The 20363-nt window shown below is 37.7% G+C and overlaps 1 protein-coding gene and 1 long non-coding RNA gene across 4 annotated transcripts in view; one reads left to right on the top strand and one right to left on the bottom strand.

Annotated features, from left to right (window-relative positions):
- LOC129530043 (uncharacterized) overlaps positions 1 to 2320 on the bottom strand; it is a 228964-nt gene extending 226644 nt beyond the window's left edge. The window contains exon 1 of the long non-coding RNA XR_010132523.1: positions 1665 to 2320. This is a non-coding gene — a long non-coding RNA (uncharacterized lncRNA). The remainder of the gene's footprint in view (positions 1 to 1664) is intronic.
- Positions 1016 to 17429, top strand: RAP2C (RAP2C, member of RAS oncogene family). Of its 3 annotated transcripts, none has more exons than XM_063703043.1 (5): positions 2243 to 2358; positions 2488 to 2584; positions 2690 to 3500; positions 6049 to 6361; positions 14908 to 17429. In XM_063703043.1, the coding sequence occupies exons 3-4, from the start codon at positions 3228 to 3230 to the stop codon at positions 6325 to 6327; spliced, it is 552 nt and encodes a 183-aa protein (XP_063559113.1). In that variant the 5' UTR covers positions 2243 to 2358; positions 2488 to 2584; positions 2690 to 3227; the 3' UTR covers positions 6328 to 6361; positions 14908 to 17429. The 3 variants fall into 3 exon arrangements, with proteins under 3 accessions (XP_055232279.1, XP_063559113.1, XP_055232282.1); XM_055376307.2 differs by lacking the exon at positions 2243 to 2358 and having other exon boundaries at positions 2405 to 2584; positions 2690 to 3218; positions 3340 to 3500; XM_055376304.2 differs by lacking the exons at positions 2243 to 2358; positions 2488 to 2584 and adding an exon at positions 1016 to 1120.
- The last annotated feature ends 2934 nt before the right edge of the window (positions 17430 to 20363 follow it).

Below are 20363 nucleotides of genomic sequence, written 5' to 3'. Positions count from 1 at the left end.
AAATTGGGCGGACCTGTCCACTGACCCCTAGACAGTCAGGATTTTTTTTTTTTTTTTTTTTTTTTACAAAACCAAGATCAACAACTTTCTTTTGTTCCTCCTTTAAAAATATTATAAAGTTATATTTACTTCCTTTTTCCCAATTATTGTTTATAAATTAAAATATGGAGAAATAGCCATTTCATAATAGTCCTCACCCATAATTACTTTGTTTCAGATTTGAATGGCTATGTAACTATTACACACCTGCGTTTTACATAAACAGTAGCAACTAGACATTTGTTCAGTATCTTGCTTTTTCAGCCCTACAATATATCTTGGCCATCTTTTTATATAAACACTTACAAATCTACTTTTTTAAAGTAGCTGCATAATATCCTATTCTGTGAATACCGATAGGTAGGTAGGTAGGTTGGTAGATAGATAGATAGATGATAGATAATAGATATAGAGAGCTATGAAACTTTTAAAAATCACCTACTGAAGGACATTTAAGCTTCTTCCAATTCTTTGATTTCCTAATCAATGCTGTAATGAATACCCTTCCTAAGAAAGTTTAGAAGGATCTTTAGACTGAGTGTAATATTTGTCCACTGTAGTTGACGAGAGTGACCCCACAGGACGCTGTACTGAGGGGAGGAGTATGTTTCACTGCGTGGAGAAACAAAGAACTCTCTCCTAAGCATGACCAACACATTCAGAGATATTAGAATTGCCAACAGGTGGGATGACCTGAAAAAGAACTCCTTGCTTTGACAGTTTAGTAATAGAGCAAAGACTTGCCACGATTGCTCAACACTGGCTGGATCAGAAGAGGAATTTCCAGACTCAGTTACAAGCACGGCTGGTGGAGGGCTGTGAATCCCACCAGACAGTCTGGAGACAGCTAGGCAGGGAGATGAGCAGCAGAGCTCCAAATCAGGCAACAGCACGTGTGAAAAGGAGCAGTGACCTGTGAGGAAACTCATAACTCACAGACCAAACCTCTTCCAGCAGAGGGCAGTGCCTCTGATACGAGACAGGGCCCAGGCCAGCTGGAGCCAGAGCTGGGGACTTCGCTGGAGAGATGGCACCGGCCTGAGGTCAAGGAGAAATTGAACTAAACTCTCCTTTGAAGACTGTAAGTGACATTGGGGAATACTCAGGGAGGGACAGTGGGACCTCACACTACTATGATTCGCCTGTGTTCTAATGTCCAACAATTTAGGCTGAGTAATAAATCTCTTTATATTTATAGAGTTTGGCCATTTAGGGCTTGTAAGTAAGGGAATTTGGAGTCATTTTTGCTAGGCTGGCCACTGAGTCTCGCAGGTTTCTGGGTACATGCTTGAATTGAAAAGAAAGTGACACACCTAAAATACAGCCTAGACTCCTGGCCCTGGGGCTCTGTGGATCCGACACAAAGTTTACAAATAGAAAGCTAGCAAAGGGAAAGATAGTCTGAAGTAACAATTTTATCTAAAAATAGAAACTTAGAATCTAACACCAGAGTTACTACTTGCTTTTGAATTTCAAAGACTACATAGGATGGCCTTTAAAACAAAACTTCAGCATGTAAGAGCCAGCCAAGCAAATTGTTATACATAAAGATAATCAACGATTAAAATAAATGAGTCTTTAGGCCTAAACCGTTTCCAATCAAATCTTTCCTGAATATTGGTTACCTTTTCTGCCGTGTAGTGGTTGGAATCAAATGAGAACATAGCTGAGCAGAGTACCATAAAGTCTACTTCTAATGCTGCTGTTTTCGAGCCTTGTGATTTTTTTTTAAGTGACTTTAGTATTCGCTGGTAAAGTCAAGGCGGATCTACCAGACGGTAAAAGTTCTGTGTGTTTAATTGTCAGGCACGGCTAAGTAAAACGCACTGCATCTGAAGTCTAAGGGTAGTTTGCATGCATCTCTCAGCAAAATAGCAAGTGGAAGAAATACCAGCAAGGAGAATAAACTTTCTGGGCTGTTTGATTTCCCCTGCAACTTCTAGTCCAGGGATGTTTGGCGTTCTCCCGGTCGCTAGATTATTAGCCCGCAGGTTCCGCACCGGCCAGGGAGCGGCTCAAGTCCTAGGGCCGGGCGGCTGGAGGTTGCAGGTCGGAGGTGCTTCTACGGGTTTGGGGTTGGGACGGTCCGCGGCAGCCGCGGGCGGGTAAGGACTGACGTCGCAGGTTTCCAGAGGCCCGTTCCCGAAGCCGGAGTCCCGACCCGAAACCGTCCCCGGCCGGCTCGCTCGCTCAGCAGGGCGCGGCTCCAGCGCCACCCGGCTCGCCCCGAAGAGGTGGGACTTTCCCCACCGGAAGTGATCCCGTCCAGTCTCGGGGAACTGGGGCACCTCAGCCAGTGTGTCAGGGAAACCCTTCCGGGTGTGTGCTTGGTGGGGGGGGATGGGGGGTGGGGGGTGGGGGGTGGGTGAGAAAAAAAAGAGGTGGGTTCGCCTGGAGTCCCTGCGGCCGCCGCCGGACGGCCCCCGCCTCTTTCCCCGCCGCGAGCAGCAGCGCTGGGGCAGCGGAGAGACAGAGGAGCCAGCGGGTGGCCATGGCCTTGGCGTGACAGAGCTTCCCCGGCGGCCGGGCGGGTGCGGACGGCGGGGTAAGCGGCGGTAGTTTGATCCGGGTGGGAGCCGGGGGAGACGGCGGCCGGCGCCGCAGGTTCGGGGCGGGGGTCAGCCGGGTAATGTCCTTCTCCCCTTCACAGGCCGGACGACCCCCGCGGGAGCCGGGGCCCAGAAACCCGCCCGGGCAGCGGTGACTGGAACGGAGCCCTCAGGCCTGAGCCGGCTGGGCTGCGCGAGCAGGAAGCGGGGTCCCTGGGCCCCTTTGTGTGAAGGGCGGGGGAGGGGTGCCGGGCAGCCCCGGGCTGCGGGCTCCTCCGACGTCCGCCTCGCCGCGGGGTCCCCTCGCCGCAGCCCCCACCCTTTCCCTCCCGGGGGCACGCGCCTCCTCGCCACCCTCGCCGGGCTTTTCCCAGGCTCGCCCTCCTCCCCACGCCCCCTGCTCGGGCTGCAGTTCCTATAGGAAGGGCATTACCATCCCTTCCCCACCCTCCCCGACTCTACGCTCTTTCCCCTCCCCCTCCTGTAACTTCCTCTTCTTCCCCGGTTGGGCCCTCTGCTCCTCTGCACTCTCCTCCCCAGTTCGCAGATTTCCGCCCACCTTCCGCCTCGTCTAGCCGCGCCGCAGCTAGCGGGGTGATCTTTCCCCCCCTCTGGTAGGAGTTGGTGAAGGTGAGACTCATGAGGGAATACAAGGTAGTGGTGTTAGGGAGTGGAGGGGTTGGCAAATCTGCCCTTACTGTGCAGTTTGTCACTGGGACTTTCATTGAGAAATATGACCCCACCATTGAAGATTTCTACCGCAAAGAGATCGAAGTGGACTCTTCCCCCTCCGTGCTGGAAATTCTGGACACCGCAGGAACTGAGCAGTTTGCCTCCATGAGAGATCTCTACATCAAAAACGGCCAAGGTTTCATCCTGGTTTATAGCCTGGTTAATCAACAGTCTTTTCAGGTAACCAAACCAAGTCTTGTAATTTGTTAGAAGGGGGTGTGGTAATCCGACATCGACTTCTGGGTTGCTTGAACCGTGCATTAATGACTGTGCTTTGCTTTTGAAAGTTAGACATGACGCATTTTTGAGGTTACTCCTGCCATGGAAGACTATCGGGTTGTTTCTATAGAGAGCAGTAAAAAGTAACAAGCGTCAACAAATATTTTAAAGCTATTTTTAAGTGAAAGAAAAGTGAAAAAGAAATGTCAGTCTGTGTATATTTCTCCTGGAATATAACCTTCTGAAGTTGCTTGCTCAATTCAACAAGTATTGATTAACTTACACGACAAAACATCTAACAAATAATCTCGGGTAAATAGAGCACTTTGAAAAAATTATTTGGAGCCGATTATCTGTTGCACAGATAAGTCCTCTGTGTCTGTCCCACCCACACCTTCCCCTCCCACCCCCCCAACACCCCCTCCCGCCGCCCTCCCCTTCTCTCTCAAGTTTCTCAACTAGATTCATAAATCTTAGTGTTGCAAGACGAAGAACTCAAGACCTGCCTTCTAGGCATTTTACTTAATTACTTGGGGCGTGTAGTAGGAAGAAAAGTTACTAATAGAAAAGACTAGTACCTAGAATTAATAACCAACAAAAATCAGGAATGACTCTTTTTCTGCAGTTGATCCAAATTGTTTCTGGTAACATTGCCTGTATTTACAGAAAATACGTGGGTCTGGGAACACTGAACAAGTGCAGATTTCTTACTCCGGCTGGGTGGCCAAACTGGATGTGGTCCAATCTCTTAGAAAATCTGTCCTGTCCTTCACTGGGAAACAGACTGAAGGTTTAACGTTATTTTAGGATATGCAATGTATGTTTCTATTTATTCCTTGAAAATGAATAACCTCATATTGACCCATTATATTGACCTCCATTGATTTAGGAAATGGATATATTTTTTCTGCATTTAAAGGTATGCACTTAATGTAGCTTACTTAAGAGACCTTAAGTGCTTTAGCCAATACAATGTGCTAATTCCACTTTCTTTAGTATTTTAAATTAAAGCACTGTAGTGAACTTTCCCAGTAACCTGATAGAACAACTTCAGGGATTTTTTTTTAAGATGATAAATTCTGGGGAAATAAATCAAAGCTATTGAGACCAAACTAAATTCATTTTATGTAGGCATAAATTCCCAAACACTAGGATCATAAAAGCATTTTCCCCCAGAAAGTACCAAAGTACTGAAGGTGCTGTTTGACAGGCATTTTTTCCCTAAAGGATCCTCAGGAGATTTGTTATTCTATCAGCTTACTCTCTAGAGGCTGAGAGTCTTTTGAAGGGTGTTTCATAAGATTTCTGTTATATCCATTTCTGTTATAGACATGAATTGGGAGTGAAAAACTGTGCCGTTATTTCAGTGGAGATGTAAACTCTTTTGAGCCCAAATGCCCTAAGTTTGGATTTTCAGCTGAACGTATGTTTCCATAAAGACAATGGGAAATAAGCGTAACCTAGAAATCTGAGTTGATATATTATCAAACCAAATTGATGCAAATATCAAATAACTATATTTTTATAGATTTTCACAGTCCCTTGCTTTTCCGTAGGCCCACATGTGAATATTCTGTACTTACTATGACTTCCAATTAAGCATACATTTTCTATTTAAGGCAAACTTTTAAAATTATGAAATATTACCGAAAATGGTGATTTTTATAATTAAGTCTATAATATTGTATTAAATCAATACTTGCCCCCACCTCCCAAAATTGATGCTACTGGAGAATTGCTAACGCTCTTATCTTTCGTAATTCGTTGTAACTGCTTGGAAAAAGTAATACGCATGGGGAAACAAGTAGTAAAAACAAACACAGGCAAAAAAAAAAAAAAATGACTTCTTCCCACCCAGACTCCCCTTGCACTGTCCTTCCCAGGAGTTGCTCACTGTTACAGTAGTTTCTAGTGAATTTAAGTGTATTTTAAGGTGTTTGATTTTACTGGAATAAATGCGTACCATTCAATTTAAAATAAAACATTTAAGTGTATCCATCTGGTTGTAACTCTTTTATTCTAGGCATTACAAAGTGGTTTTTGTTCCCACTTAAAACACTTTCACTCAAGCCCTCTTGCTACATGGCTAGGAATGCATAGATGCTGCAATCCTGTGCTAGGATAACAGGTGTTACAAGGAGTGATGACAAGCAGGCAGGTTTAGGGAGATGGCCAAACATCCTTATGTACGAATGGATTAATCATTTGGAAACTTGCTTTTTTAATCAGTATAGACTGGGGGTGGGTAAAAGTGATTATATGAGTCAAGGTTAGTGTGCAACCCATGTTTTATATTCTTGACAAACCCAGCAGGTAGGGTCTCTGGAAATTATCTAGTTCTTACTTCAGTGGACAAAATGATGACGTTTTCTCTGTTTAGGTGTGATTTCATTTTGGATTCAGCTTTGTATACTCACTGAGGTATGACTTTTTGTAATACTGTAATATTTCTGTTATGGTTATACAAACAGCATAATGTTTTTCTTTCTCTTTGTGATTGCTTGAATAGGATATCAAGCCAATGAGAGATCAAATTGTCAGAGTGAAGAGATATGAAAAAGTCCCACTAATCCTAGTAGGAAATAAAGTGGATCTGGAACCAGAAAGAGAGGTTATGTCTTCAGAAGGCAGAGCTCTGGCTCAAGAATGGGGCTGTCCTTTCATGGAGACATCAGCAAAAAGTAAATCAATGGTGGATGAACTTTTTGCTGAGATCGTCAGGCAAATGAACTATTCATCCCTGCCGGAGAAGCAAGATCAGTGTTGTACAACTTGTGTCGTCCAGTAAAGAAGATAACCTCAATCATGGCCATACCGAGCAGGTTAGTTTTTGATGGAACTGTATGAATCAGGTAGTGTTTTGTTTTTTGATCAAGTATAACAAAAAGCTGGTTAGTGTTAATACATATGGCACTGCCTTAAATTTCTTTATTTTTAAAATAACATTTTCCATCACACAAAATAGTCAACATTCAATGAAGAAAATTTTTTTAAATGCAGATAAGCAAAGCGGAGGTAAGAAATTGCTTATATTCCCATCACCAGGATTTTAAGTGAGTTATTGTTCTTCCTTCTCTGCTTTATTGGTAATATTTCTTTGGGTTGAGTTAAACCATAATACACTTTTTCCCTGTTCTTCTGATTTAGCATCCAGAATGCACAGGAGAGCACTCAGTAATAATTTCAGAAGTTTTGTGGTATTTTCTGTACTTTTATGTTTTTATGTCCTGAGCAAGCAAATTGCTGCAATTAAAATCACCGATTTACTAATCACCAAGTGCTTGATTAACAGTACAATTATTTAATCAAATTCATCTGTACCTAACACTTGAGGGACTTAAGTGACCTCTGATAATAACAAATTATAGTGCCACAGTGTACTCTGACTTCATTATAAATATACGGTCCAAAAGATAATCTAGTTGAATTATCTGTGATGTGTTAGAAGGAACAGTTTCATGCATAAAAAAATTTATTCAATTTAATAAATTATGAGATTAATAGGAACAGTAACAAACCTTCAGGCCTTTCACTGAGTTAAATGATAACTTACAAGTTTTTTTTAATGAATGAGTTTTTTTTTAAAACTCATACTTTTTTAAAAGTAAGATTATGTAAAACTTACGAAGCATTTAAAACAAGATTATTTATGCCATGATCTTTTAGTCTAGATTGTAATTGAGCAAATAGTCTCACTTGGACAGTAACACTTAGACAATAAGATAAAACAACCAATATTGTGAATGACTGAGAAACCGCAGCAAATGCCAGACTAGCCTGACAGTATCAGGAATGAAATTGATCTTCCTGAGCCAAGGCTGACCTCGAGTCTAGGAGGCAGTGTTGCAAATGGCAACAGGCATTTCAGATTGGAGCAATGATTCCTAATCAAGGGTCTGGCTTTGTGTATGCTCCCCGGAGAAAAGACTAACGGTCCCTAATTTATCTTTTCAGACAAGGTCTCCTGTCAGATAGTGTCATCTTTGAAAATGAAGGATGACAACAATGCTTTATTTAAAATGCTTTCACTCATCAGCCTTTAGCATACCAGAATATGATGAAAACTCATTTATTTTCTTATGTCTAGCTACATCTATTATTTTATAAAGTCACTTTTCAGACCATAGTCCAGCTTGTGTTTGGTTGATAGCATTGTACTTGCAGTATAGTCTTTTGAGGAGGGGAGAGGCTTATGGATCAAGTCCTATATTCTTGCTGCTGTAATCTCTCTCCTTAAATTGTAAGCCAGCTTCACAATTGAACAAGTTCTGTGTGGTGATTGTGTCTTTACTGTTTTGCTCTATTTTTCTACCTGACACTTACTGGGCAGATAACGTAAGTGTCTATACACATTTTGTGTTAGTTTTATCATCTTTTTAAAAATTAACCAACTCCCACGAAATGTTCCCAGTTTTCCTTCCATCATTAGTGTAGACAGCTATAGGAGGTTAACTGAATAAAATTGGTCTCATACATGTAGAGAGCCAGCTGTCTCAGCCAAATTGGCAGGTGAATAATTTCTAAAGCTATTTTTGAACCTCTTCTTCTGAATCATTTCTGAGTTTATTTCATTTGGTAACTTTTTGTGATCTGAATTATTTTTAACCTATTTAATTACCTACAGGAGTGAGTACATAGATTTTTTTTTAGTATCTCAAGCCAACTATATTTGTATTTTTTGTTAATTAACATACTAAAAATGGAAATTATTATTAATACCTATAATTATTCATTTTTATAGTAGTGGGTCAAGTTCTCTGTGTAGGTTTTTGTTTGTTTTTGTAAGCAGAATATATAAATGAAGATATTAGCCTTGAAATAAAATATCCAATAAGCTGAATTTCTAAAAATATTAAGGGGAACTCCGTGACCAAGATCTTTTAGAACAAAGTGCACTATATGCAGGTTTTTTTTTTCTGACATCAAATAAAATTGAACTGATTCCCATATATGGGAATCTCTAATCTGAGGCTGGTAAAATTTGTGGTTGTCCTTGTTCACCATTTACCTAAGAAGAGAAGAAAATAGATGGTGGATTTTGAATCCTATAGCTTGAGTCATGGAGCTTTGAAATCTGTCAGACCCAGATCTAAATTGAATATCAAACTTTGACAGGTAAAGTTGATTTGAGAAATGTTTGTCGCTAATATTTAGAAGAGTACCTTGTCCAAGTTAGAAATAATAGGATGTAAATCAGAAACACTGTTATTGTTGTTAATTGGTTGTTTTTAACTGAGAGGGAAAATTTATTAATGCTCTAAGAATTGCTTCTGATAATTCCTCACATTTATGTCTTAACATCTTTCAGTTTGGGTCACAGGCCTCGTGCCTAACACCTGTTTATCTGTGTGGCTCCCAGGATTGTTTCCTCACCTTTTACCCTCCCATTGGCAGTAACTTTAGTGTAAGTTTGGAAGCATAACCAGATTCCTTATACACTGCCATCATCCTGATTTCTTTACTGATCTGAGGAGCGTATGATCAAGTGCTTTGAAGGGACTTCTTTTGCTGTATGGCAGCAGTATAATGGAAACCCGGGTCAGCATTGTCACCCTGTTCTGGTTTCATTCACTGTATCATAGCTCTTCTGTGCTGGTATAAATTATTGGCAGTTCACTGTTTGGGTATATTTTTGTTGAGAAGGATTGATGTTTTGTTAATAATCTCATAGTACTATAAAAGAAGTAAATCACTGTCCTGTGGGAGTTCAGGGAAAGGAGAGACCACAACCAATTGGAACAGAGTTTCTTAACATTCTGGGATCTTTGCTGTTTGGGGCTGTCCTGTGCATTGTCAGATGTTTAACAGCATCCCTAGCTTTTACCCACTAGATGACAGTAGCATCTTCCTCATCCCCCATTATGAGAAGAATATCTCCAGAAATTGCCAAATGCCCCCTGGGGACAAAAATTGCCCTTGGTTAAGCGCCACCGAGTTAGAGATATTGGGAGCAATAGCATTTGAATCAGGCTTTGAAGATGGATAGGACTTGAGGGGACTGGTGGTAGGGGTGGGGGGTGTCAGTGTTGACTTTCAAACAGAAGGAATGCCAAGCAGGAGCATAATCATATCCTAAAATATTCTGTTGATTCCCTAATAGTAAGGGGGAAGTGCAGTAAAGGTGTCTCTTAAATGTGACAGTTTGATATATCCTTTTGGCAAATAGAATATTTTAAAGATGATTTTTCAAGGATTCCTTTATGTCAGTCCAGTATTGATGAAAGTGATAAAGAAAGAAAATGGGGGAAAAGGTGTTATTCACTGTGGTTTGAAGGTCTCCTGTAAGATTTTATACCATTTTTCTCAGTGTACTATGGAACAGGTTCTCCCAACTAGAGTAAATGGTGCATAAGAGTACCAAACACAGGGAAGCATCATTATTTATGTCAGCCCCAGTTCATTATATATTTCAGCCTGAAGAAAAAGGGAGATTCTTGGTTCAAGACTAGCACATCATTTTACATGGCAGCAGAATGCCTGGGATGCTAACAAAGGCTACTGAAAGACTAAACTCTATTTGAACATCATTTTAGTCTAGCTAGACTTACTATTCCTAAATACAGTGGAATTGATAAACATTTTCAGGGTTTTTTAAAATAAAAAAATGTAGAATCAGAATGGTTTTTAATTTTTTTAACTTTTAATTTTAGTTTTTAATTTTTATGGTATGCTGGGGGTTTAGCAAATGTGAGGAGAAAAATCCTCAAATCACATCACATACTTAAAATTTCCTATACAAGGTAAATATTAATAATATCAGTAAAATGCTGGGGTGGAGTTCTGTTGTAGAAGTTATAGTTTTGTTAGATAGTTCTTTTTTTCCCACTGCTCCATTTGCATATCACTTTGAATGGGGAAAATGGCTTATTTAAAATGCTCATCTGTCATCCAGTTCACATGGTGAGTCAAAGTGGAGCAGAGGAGTTGAATGGAAGAAGAAGCATGCTTTGGGGGTGGTATGTACCATAAAGGCCCTCAGCGAACCTTGGGTAAAAGGGAAAAACAAAACCACCTTGCCCTTTCTACTACTCCTAATTCTCCCAGACCTTCACTGAATTCATAGGGATGGTTCATGGTTTGAGACTTGAGAGTGGACAGGTGCCTAGTTAGACCTGCTCTGGATGTGGAGGTGTCTGGTGATTAGAATGATTCTTTGTATATCCGTTCCCTCTTTAATTGCTTCCTTTTAACCTCAAGATTAGGCTTTTATTGCAGAATAAAATGCATATGAGCCATTCAGTTTTACTCCATTACCTCTCTGGCTTAGAATGAACTATCAGTAGAATTAACAAAAATTGCATCATAGAGTTGGAGAATTGCCACCAAGGAAGTGTTCTAGTCATACTACAGAAAAGATTCTCCCCATGGGATTACTTCTCAGTAGAATTCTACAATTCAGAAGATAATATCAGTAAGAAAAACTTAAGTCCTGTCAGCTGTTAGAAAAACATATCCAATCAAAAACATACTCCCAAGTAGTTTTAATTAGCCAATCTTAGAAATATCAAATTCAGAAAAAGCAATTTAGAGTTGAGGGGAGTACTAACTTATCTGGTCTAATTCAAAGCTAGCAGCTGGAATTGTATCATTGGGCTCACACTGTTGTTTATTATCACTGGACTTGGTTATAATATGTGAGATCTCAGAATTGAACTAATCATATTAATGTAAACATTCAGAGATTTTAGGTCTAGTACATAAGAAATATAGCTAATCCCATCCCTTCTACCCTGGGTTCACTATAAACATTTAGTGAGCTTGCTTTCCTTCATGTGTGATTCCACCTTCATTCATGGATTCTATGCCATAGGTTCCGCTTTTGCTCTCTGTGTTTAATGGGTGACAGTGAACACGTTTAAAGATCTAGTCCTCCCACTCCAACCCTAGTAAGCTTCATGAGTATTATGCACATTAGGATAGAGAAACAAAACAAAAGATATTTAACAAAAACATAACCTGTATCAGAGGAATTCCAGCCTGAGGCCAGATGCAGTGGCTCATACCTGTCATCCCAGCACTTTGGGAAGCCGAGGTGGAAGGATCACTTGAGGCCAGGAGTTCGAGACCAGCCTGGGCTATGTAATGAGACCCCCGACTCTACAAAAAATAAAAATAAAAAACTTAGCTGGGTATGGTGGTGTGTGCCTGTAGTCCTAGCGGTTCAAGAGGCTGGGGTAGGAGGATCCCCTGAGCCCAGGAATTCCAGGTTGCAATAAGCCACAATTGCACTACTGCACTCCAGCCTGGATGACAGAGCAAGATCCTGTCTCTGAAATTAAAATTATTATTAAAATAATAATTTTAATGTTTTATTAAAATTATTAAAATAATTTAATGTTTTATTAAAATTATTACTAAAATAATTTAATGTTTTATTAAAATAGCACTTTTGATGATTTATTAACATCATTATTAAAATAACGATTTATTAAAATTATAATTCCAGCCTGATGTTTTGCTAATACAATTAACTTTTAACTTGTATATAAAATGCTAATTAAATATGAAAGGAAATTCATTTTCAAAAAAAGTATTTTGGTTAAATCCCAAGAATATCATATCCCTAAAACTAGAAAAAAATTAAAAGTGATTATGATTATATGATTACACACTAGTATTTGTGAGAGAGAGAGAGAGACAATGCTAGTAAATACCATTGTATTTAGATAAGGTAAGTCCAGTTAAGCTAAAAAGACATTCATAAACTGCTAAGCCTTTCAGGAGCCTTTGTTAACATACCAGGCATTCTGCTGCCATGTGAAATGATGTGCTAGTCTTGAATCAAGAATCCCCTTTTTTTCTTCAGGCTGACATAAATAATGATCTTTGTTCCTTTTGTTCTGTGTTTGGTACTCTCATATACCGATTTACCCGACTTGGGAGATCCTATTTATTTCATAATTTCCTGAGCAAAAGCTTTGGATTAGTATGTGTGTGTGTGTGTGTGTGTGTTTTTGTACTTTCCTATAATATTGCATTAGTAAAAAGCTAAAAAGTAAAACCAAACAATTAAGTAAGAGTTTGAATAGAAGCTTCCAGAGATAAGATTTGTTGAGTGTCTTGCTGGAAACTTGAGAGTGAGGTCGAGGATAACTTGTGTTCTATCTTGAAAGCTGCAAGTTATACATTTGCAACGTGCTTGAATGTGATATCCTGCAAGTTAAAAAGTACTGATTTGACCAGCTGGTTTTAAACCTTCAGCGATTTATTTTTACGTAAATGAAAGTATTAGTATATTGAAAATTTTGCTGTCACTGGGGAGCAAGAACATTTACACTTGAAATTCTAACCTGAAAGAGACTGTTGTTTTTGTTTAATGCAAGCATTTTACTTCAGGATTTATTATTGCAGATAATTATAATTTATTACTCTCTTGAAAAGTAGCTAGTATTAATACTTTGTTTGCTTAAAGGTATGCCTAATGTTAATACTGTAGAGCCTAACTCAGGATTTATCTATATCTCTTGATTTCACAGGAGTATTGTCATCCTGTGGATGTGGATAGACCAAATGTTACCCAGGTTTTTAGAGGGTAGGAGGTGATTAATATATCATGTTTTATTCCATATAGATTATGGTTAGTAAAATGATTTGATTATTAATATTTATTTTGGCTAGAAATAAATAATAACTACTTTCTCAATTTGATTTTAGAGAATGCTTGAAGAGGTCTTCAATATTTAAGAGAAATAATCATTTTTGAAAATCCCAACCTCTTTATAATTGTTTGATTTAAAAAGAAATGAAAATTTATAGCAAATTCATTAATTCAAACTAATTGAAGGAAGTCTTTCTAAATTACTAAAAAGTATTCATAATGAATAATTTTTATTCATAATACTGCATATATAATGAAATACTGTTATGTTCAAGTAGGTATAGAAATTCCAGCTAGGCTAAAAAATATAAAGCTCCTTAGTCTGGATATCAAAATTACAATCCTGGTAGTCTAGAAATTTATAACATAGTTGGAAATGGAAAACAAATTTACAACAACCCTGTGAAGAAAGTATTTTTATCCCTTTTTCGATGATGAGGAAACCGGACTTGCCAAAGCTTAAATAACTGGTGCCCTAATTAACAATTTAATGCAAAATGTCTTTTAATTGGAAGAATGTTTCTATAATAATTTCTAAAGAGGCAGACTTTTGTTCTATTTTTTCCTAATGTGTTTAGGTAGCAGAATTTCAATAATGAGCAGAGTGATGTTCTTTAATAGTAATCATTTTTATGATATAGCTGCTAATAAAGCATTATCTCAGGCTCTTTGAGCACTAATAGAAGTGTAGCTGTCAAATGAAATTAAAATTATGCATTTATAAATATTGGTAGAGCCCTTAAATGATTATAAACTGGTTTCCCTTGGCATTCTTTCATAGTTGCTGTTCTACTTTTGTTTCTGGCTTTATGATAACATTTTTTATCTCATGCGTTCAAAAACAAACATAACTCTATTCCCCTAGAAGCTATTTGGTGATTCAGCACAGTTGAAGGACGCTCTATCTGTCTGAACGATAGATTTTTTTTCCCTAGTATTAGCTGGAAGGGCAGAAATCTGTACGCTATAAGAGCAGGGAATGAGGAATCCCAGTCATAAAAGAAGATCCCGTGGTTGGGAGGACGTCCCCAAAAAAGGGCAGACCCAAGTGGAAAATGTGAACTGCTGCTATCACCTAGCATCTTACCTTACCTAGGCACCTAGTAGGTGCTCAATATCTAGACCTTGATTGAATTTCCTTCCTTCCTTCCTTCCTCCCTCCCTCCCTCTTTCTTCTCTTTTCTTTTCTTTTTTCTTTTCCTTTCTTTTCTTTTTTCTTTCTGCAGTCCTCCCACCTTGGCCTCCCAGAGTGCTGGGATTACAGACATGAACCACTGTGCCCGGCCTGAATGACGTTTTCTTATTTTAATCTCTCAAAAAACTAAATTTAGGAAAAGTCTAACATACTGCCAATTAACTCATAATTAACATGCATTTGATAACAATACCATTTCCAGTTAAAATGTGAAGAGATCAAGTTCAAAGTAGAAGCAGCATTTGCAACAACTTTTATACTGTAAGATCGTTTAAACCAGTAAGGACATTTTTAACATTGCATAAGTATAATACAAGTACAAGGCATAATAATATAAAAATAAGCTAGAATAGCTACACACACGCACACACAAAGTACATTATATCCAATGCATCACTTCTGTGTTTCTATTTTTTTTTTAATGACTTATCAGGAGGAGGGAAAATTAACTTTCTACTTTAACTGAAGTTTGTTATTCTTGTTACCACTTCTCTGTGTATATAGATCTGTTGTCAGTGTTCTCTTTTTAAACTATATATTTCTACATTTTTATGACATGTTTATCTTAATTGCAGATAAAACTCAGAGGAAATTTGCACAGATGCTGCTTTGGAGAACTTTACAACCTGGGTTGCAGAACTGAGCCTTGGTAAACCTGTCTCTATTACAGCATGTTGCCATACATCTATTTAAGTGCGTAAGGTCTTTGGCCTTCAAGATCCATCGACCTTAAACAGGAATGCTTAGCACGTTTACCATACGTTTAAAATCCATTCTTTATCAATCAGTCCTTTTATAGCTTTCTAAGTTCTTATTGATGGCTAATATACAAGGGTTAATTTTTAATATTTTAATTGATTTCTTTAATCAGTTTCTCGACTTGTATTTATTAAATACTCAAACTCAGTATTACCTACTCAATGCCTTTTAAAAGAAAGTTATAATGGAGAAAAAATTGAGCCTTAAACAAATGGTTACTTCTGTATATTACCTCGTACCAGTGCTTCATCCTATTTGTAAAATCTTTCTCCTTTAAAATTATTGGTTAATACTTTGAGACTTTGTTTACGTGTGGCAGTGTTGTAAGAAGAAACTAAAGATCACATTTTACCTGTATGGATGGAATATCCCTTTTCTTCAAGTGCAGTTTGTGATGTGTGGTTTTTTTTTTTTTTTTGTAATTAACATATTCTGAAAGTTACAATTGATATTTGAAATTGACTGTAGAGCATTTAGTTGAAGAGTTAAGCATTCAATTCCATTAGGTTTTCACATGTGTTAATCTCATTTACAGCATTGAATTGCGGCAGTAACATTTTCCTTTCTGTGAAGTTCTAAATTTAGTTATGACCTATTTAGCAATGCCTTTGAAAAGGGATATTGTATCCATGGTAAATTAATTGTATACCTAAACAGAGATAGCTCATCTTTGCCTATCAGGCTTGTAATTGACATCTAGTAGACTTCTGCACATGTAAAATTGAATTCAAATAAAATCATACACACTTTCTACTTCTTAATATTTGTCTTTCTGAATAATAGTTTAAAGCAATATTTGTTAAAGTTTTCTTGCACTATCACAATTGCTTTTTAGTTATTTCTCAAGAAGCATGTTCGTAGTAGAGACAAAATCTGTGTAACAGGAGGGAGAATAGCGCCAAGTCTCTGGGCTATTTTTTATTTTTGCATATGTGCTTTCTAATAGCCATTGCCTTCCATGTTGTTTACCTAATCAGCACATTTTGTCTGAATACTTGAACATTTTAACAGTAACGCAGGTGTAGAATCAGAAAGGGAACTTATGCAGAGTAATATTTTGGTTCAGTTTTAACATCGTGACAATGAGGGCTTTTTCTAGCAATGATTTTTAAATTGTGTAAGTTTGACAGTATTTTATTGTTGGGTTTTTATTTGATTTTTAGTTGTGTGCTTTTCATTTGCAGAAGTTAGTAACTGCAGCTCACCTACTGCACCAAAGTTCTCGATTTTAGGAGCCCAGCTTTAGTCATTTGAACATGCTTCTAAATAAAATAAAACAAAACCAAAACTATACTTTTGATCTATAATAAGAGCTCAATAACTTTGTCAAGGAAAGCTCTAATATATGCAGTGATGGTTTATGAAAGGGTGTGGCAATTTTAAATTTATATTGTGTGATGTTCAAATAAAGTGGTATCTACATTCATGTGATTTATGGGTCAGCATGACCATTAATTATTGAGTAGAAATTGACTAAACTTTGATTTCCTTTTTTTAAATCGTGTTGCATTTGATTCCTGAGCAAATTCCCTCAAAGTGAACTCTTGTTCTTAAATTTTGAATTTTATGGTGAGATTGTAAAGATAGAGGCAATTGAAACATTGTTCCTTATTTATGAACTGCTTGAAGTGAATACTTAATTTAAGTTTGCACTTTAATACCAAACTTAAAACCAAACACTCATTTAAAAGTAGGTTAAGTGATCATGGATCATTGTTATTAGCTTTGTGGCTTTGTGAAATTCTAAAGGAATCAAATAATTCATCATGATTTAAATTTTCTAGAGATTTTGATTTTTTTATAATGTTTCTTTCCTGTAGATTGTGTTCTTGTTTCTCTCTCTCTCTCTCTCTCTCAAAATTACAGTGTTCATTGTCATTGACCTCAGCAGCAAATTTGACTTGAATTCACTTAGGATCGCAGGAATCAGGGGAAAGTGATTTTAAAGGTGGTTTCTCCAGCACATTTTAAGAAAAGGGACCAAAAGTTATTTTAGCTTCCTCAATAGATTGCATGTTGCTTATTAGGATAATAAATTAATATTAAATGCAATATATGTCTTGTCTTTATTATGGCATCTATTTAGGAGTTGTTCAAATCACTGCAGTAGGGCTCTGCAAATAAAATAATGTAACCTATTATCATGGATCTAATGTACTGTAACTTTATCAGTGAAAGGTAAAATCTCAAATAACAAGTACAAACATTGAACAATTACCTATAAAGATTTGTAAAAGTAAAATTTTTCCAATAGATTTCATTCTTGTCATTTTGTAAGACGACCCTGCAGTCCACCTATTTGTAACTTTTTTAATAAAATAGACATCTGTATTACTGAGGTTGGTTTCTTTAATTATTTGGTGTATTGCTTCATGTTCTGGATTTGCTAACTTATAAATCTTTCTCAAAACTGAAAATCATTACTTTTTATCAAAATGATCATGTGTATTGCAGTACATGTTTAAACAAAGTTAAACATTCATTCGCCTGTTTCCTTAGTTACCATTCTGGCATATTTTGGGGGAAAACTGAGAATGATATATTATAGAAATTATATTATATATTATATATATTATATATTATAGAAATTATAGACAGTGGCTGAAAATGAATGATATGTATAACCTGATATACATGCAGAAAGTGGCCAAACGACAAATTTGTACACTGGGAATTGTCCATGTATAAAATATTTCAGACAATATATTTTTTTGGAGGCAATCTTGCTCTGTCACTCAGGCTGGAGTGTAGTGGCACAATCATAGCTCACTTCAACCTCGAACTTCTAGGATCAAGTGATCCTCCTGCCCCAGCCTCTTGAGAAACTGGGACTACAGAGGCTTGCCACCATGCCCAGCTAATTTTTCCATTTTTTTGTAGAGATTGGGGGGGGTCTCACTATGTTGCCCAGGCTGGCCTCAAACTCCTGGGGTTAAACAACCCTCCTGCCTTGGCTTCCCAAAGTGCTTGGATTACAGGGGCGAGCCACCATGCCCAGCCCAGATTTCAGACAATATTAAGCAATACAATTAAATTTTGAAATATTAAATTAAATATGACACAATTATTTTGTTTTATCCAGTGAAACATTTTGACAATCACTTTAATTTGCTGCCCAATTCAATATTTTTAAATTGTTGAATAGATTTTTTAACCTCAATTTTTAAAAATCATTATCAATCTTTTCTTTGAAGTTGGACAGTTCTGTCTATCCAAATGTACATGGACTGCATTTTAAAAATATTTGTAAATGAATGGGTAGTTTTATATACCTGTATCATATAGAAAATATCTTACTGTTTATTACCATCAATTATTGGCCTTCAGTTGGGCTCCAGACACTCCATATATGCTGCCTTAGATGCTGTCCTTGCAGTCAATACATAACTTTTTTCTACAATGAAGGCACTCAGGATTTCAGGGCCTTCCACCTTTTTTCCACTAAAGGAGTGGTATCCCTTCATCCAGCAAGGTCAATGTGTTTAACTAAGTGAGTAACGGTGAGAGGACAGAGGAAGGTAAGAGCTAAGGGAAACTAGCCTGATGAGCCAAATCAGCATTGAGTATCAGTAAGGGACTCTGTCACAGCCAGACTACCTTTATCTCCTCCACATTGTCCTCTTCATGCCATTCTTATCCTGGGAAAAGATTCACCTAGTCTTAACACTTTTCCAGGTTATAGCATCTTGGTGTCAAGCTTCAAGGCTATAAGATTTCTCACTTAGATTTAAAGCAGAGACAATTTTTTGGTTAAACTTCAGCTTGTACACATATTAATCTCATTTGAACTTTACCGCTAGCTGGTGTTTTGGAGTTTATCGTTCCCATTTTATAGTTGATGAAACCAAGGCTCAGGAAAGTTGTGCCGTAAGTTCATAAAGGTAAGGTCAAATGATTAAAATGTTGAGAAAGTTTCTTTTGGAGAAGTTTTCAAATAAATATATCATTGGGTAGAGTCAGATGGGTACTATTAAAATTATAAAGCTTATGGAAACAAGATAAAAGCAAGACATAACTATTTTAAGTCAGTGTGATGGTCCATATGTAACAAAATACTAGCGTCCTTTTCAAAGGTAATGTGTGTGTTATATTACTAAAGTTTATGTAAGTCATAAGCTATTTTCATTATAGCTATTTTTCTTTGGAAAGGCAATGTCTTAAATCTAGGATTTGGCAGCCTTTGACCACCAGGCAGAATCCAGCCCGGTTAGCAGTGCCAAAAGAACTGTAGTTAGATTTAGCAGCTGTATTCTGAATCAATCGAATCAATCGCAAAGGAGAACCAGAAGTGCAGCTGATCTTCAACTCGTCTTTTGTCAGCACAGAGCCATATCCCTGTGCTTAAAGGCATTGTTCTCAATGGGTGAGGTCATCCCACTCCCAAGCTCAATGGTCCTGGTATGGTGTTATAATTTATGAGTGTTCTCCCATAGACTGTGAATTCCTTGAAGGTAAGGACTTTGCCTAAGTCACCTCTTCATCCTTAGTGCTTACCTGTGGTACTTTATAGTGTCCAATAAATATTTGATGAAGTTATAGTAACAGAATGAGTAAAGCAGTTGGGTGTTTGCTGTTTAGAAAATCCTAACCTTGCCATTTTCTGCTGGTCTTTTTAAATTTATAACATTTAGGTAGTGTGGGAAGTGCATTTTCTGTCCCTCATCCTCTGCAGTGCTAAATTGTTAGCTGCTTGTTTGTTTTGCTTCCTGTTTTTGTTTATAATAGTTGTTTCCAAACTCACTTCCAGGGAAAATGTATACTATAGAGAGATGGTCCATACAGGCACACTGTGAATGTGGACTAGAGGGCCTTGAGTCTAAAACTAAATCCTCTAAGACTCTAGGGACAAGAATACAATCAAGAAAGGGTATTTGCTATCCATGCCTGAGTTTCCTCTCCAGTAGATCCTGAAGCTTACCTGGACCTGTTCCTACTTCATTCTTAGGCAAATCAGAGAAATGTTTATAGAGGATTCCTAAAACATCTTAAGTATTTCCCCTTAATGAGGCATTAATTCCTGTTCTTCAAACTTCCCCCTTCCAAAATTTCAGGTGATCCCCCACCTATCTCCCTGCAGTCAATTCCTCTGCTTTTCCTTTGTCTCTGCCCCATTCCCTCATTGTACCTACAAACTAATGTGTACCCTCATGTAACTAAACTCCTACCCTGTCCCTTCCATTTTTTCTACATGAATCATGAATAGTTTTATGAGCACTAAAGCTATTGGAAGTAAAAGTTTCTTACTCTGCTTCCCACAAGCTCCAAGACTCAG

Source organism: Gorilla gorilla, chromosome X (genome assembly GCF_029281585.2).
Source record: "Gorilla gorilla gorilla isolate KB3781 chromosome X, NHGRI_mGorGor1-v2.1_pri, whole genome shotgun sequence".
NCBI lineage: Eukaryota > Metazoa > Chordata > Mammalia > Primates > Hominidae > Gorilla > Gorilla gorilla.
This window is presented reverse-complemented; position numbering and strand designations above follow the sequence as displayed.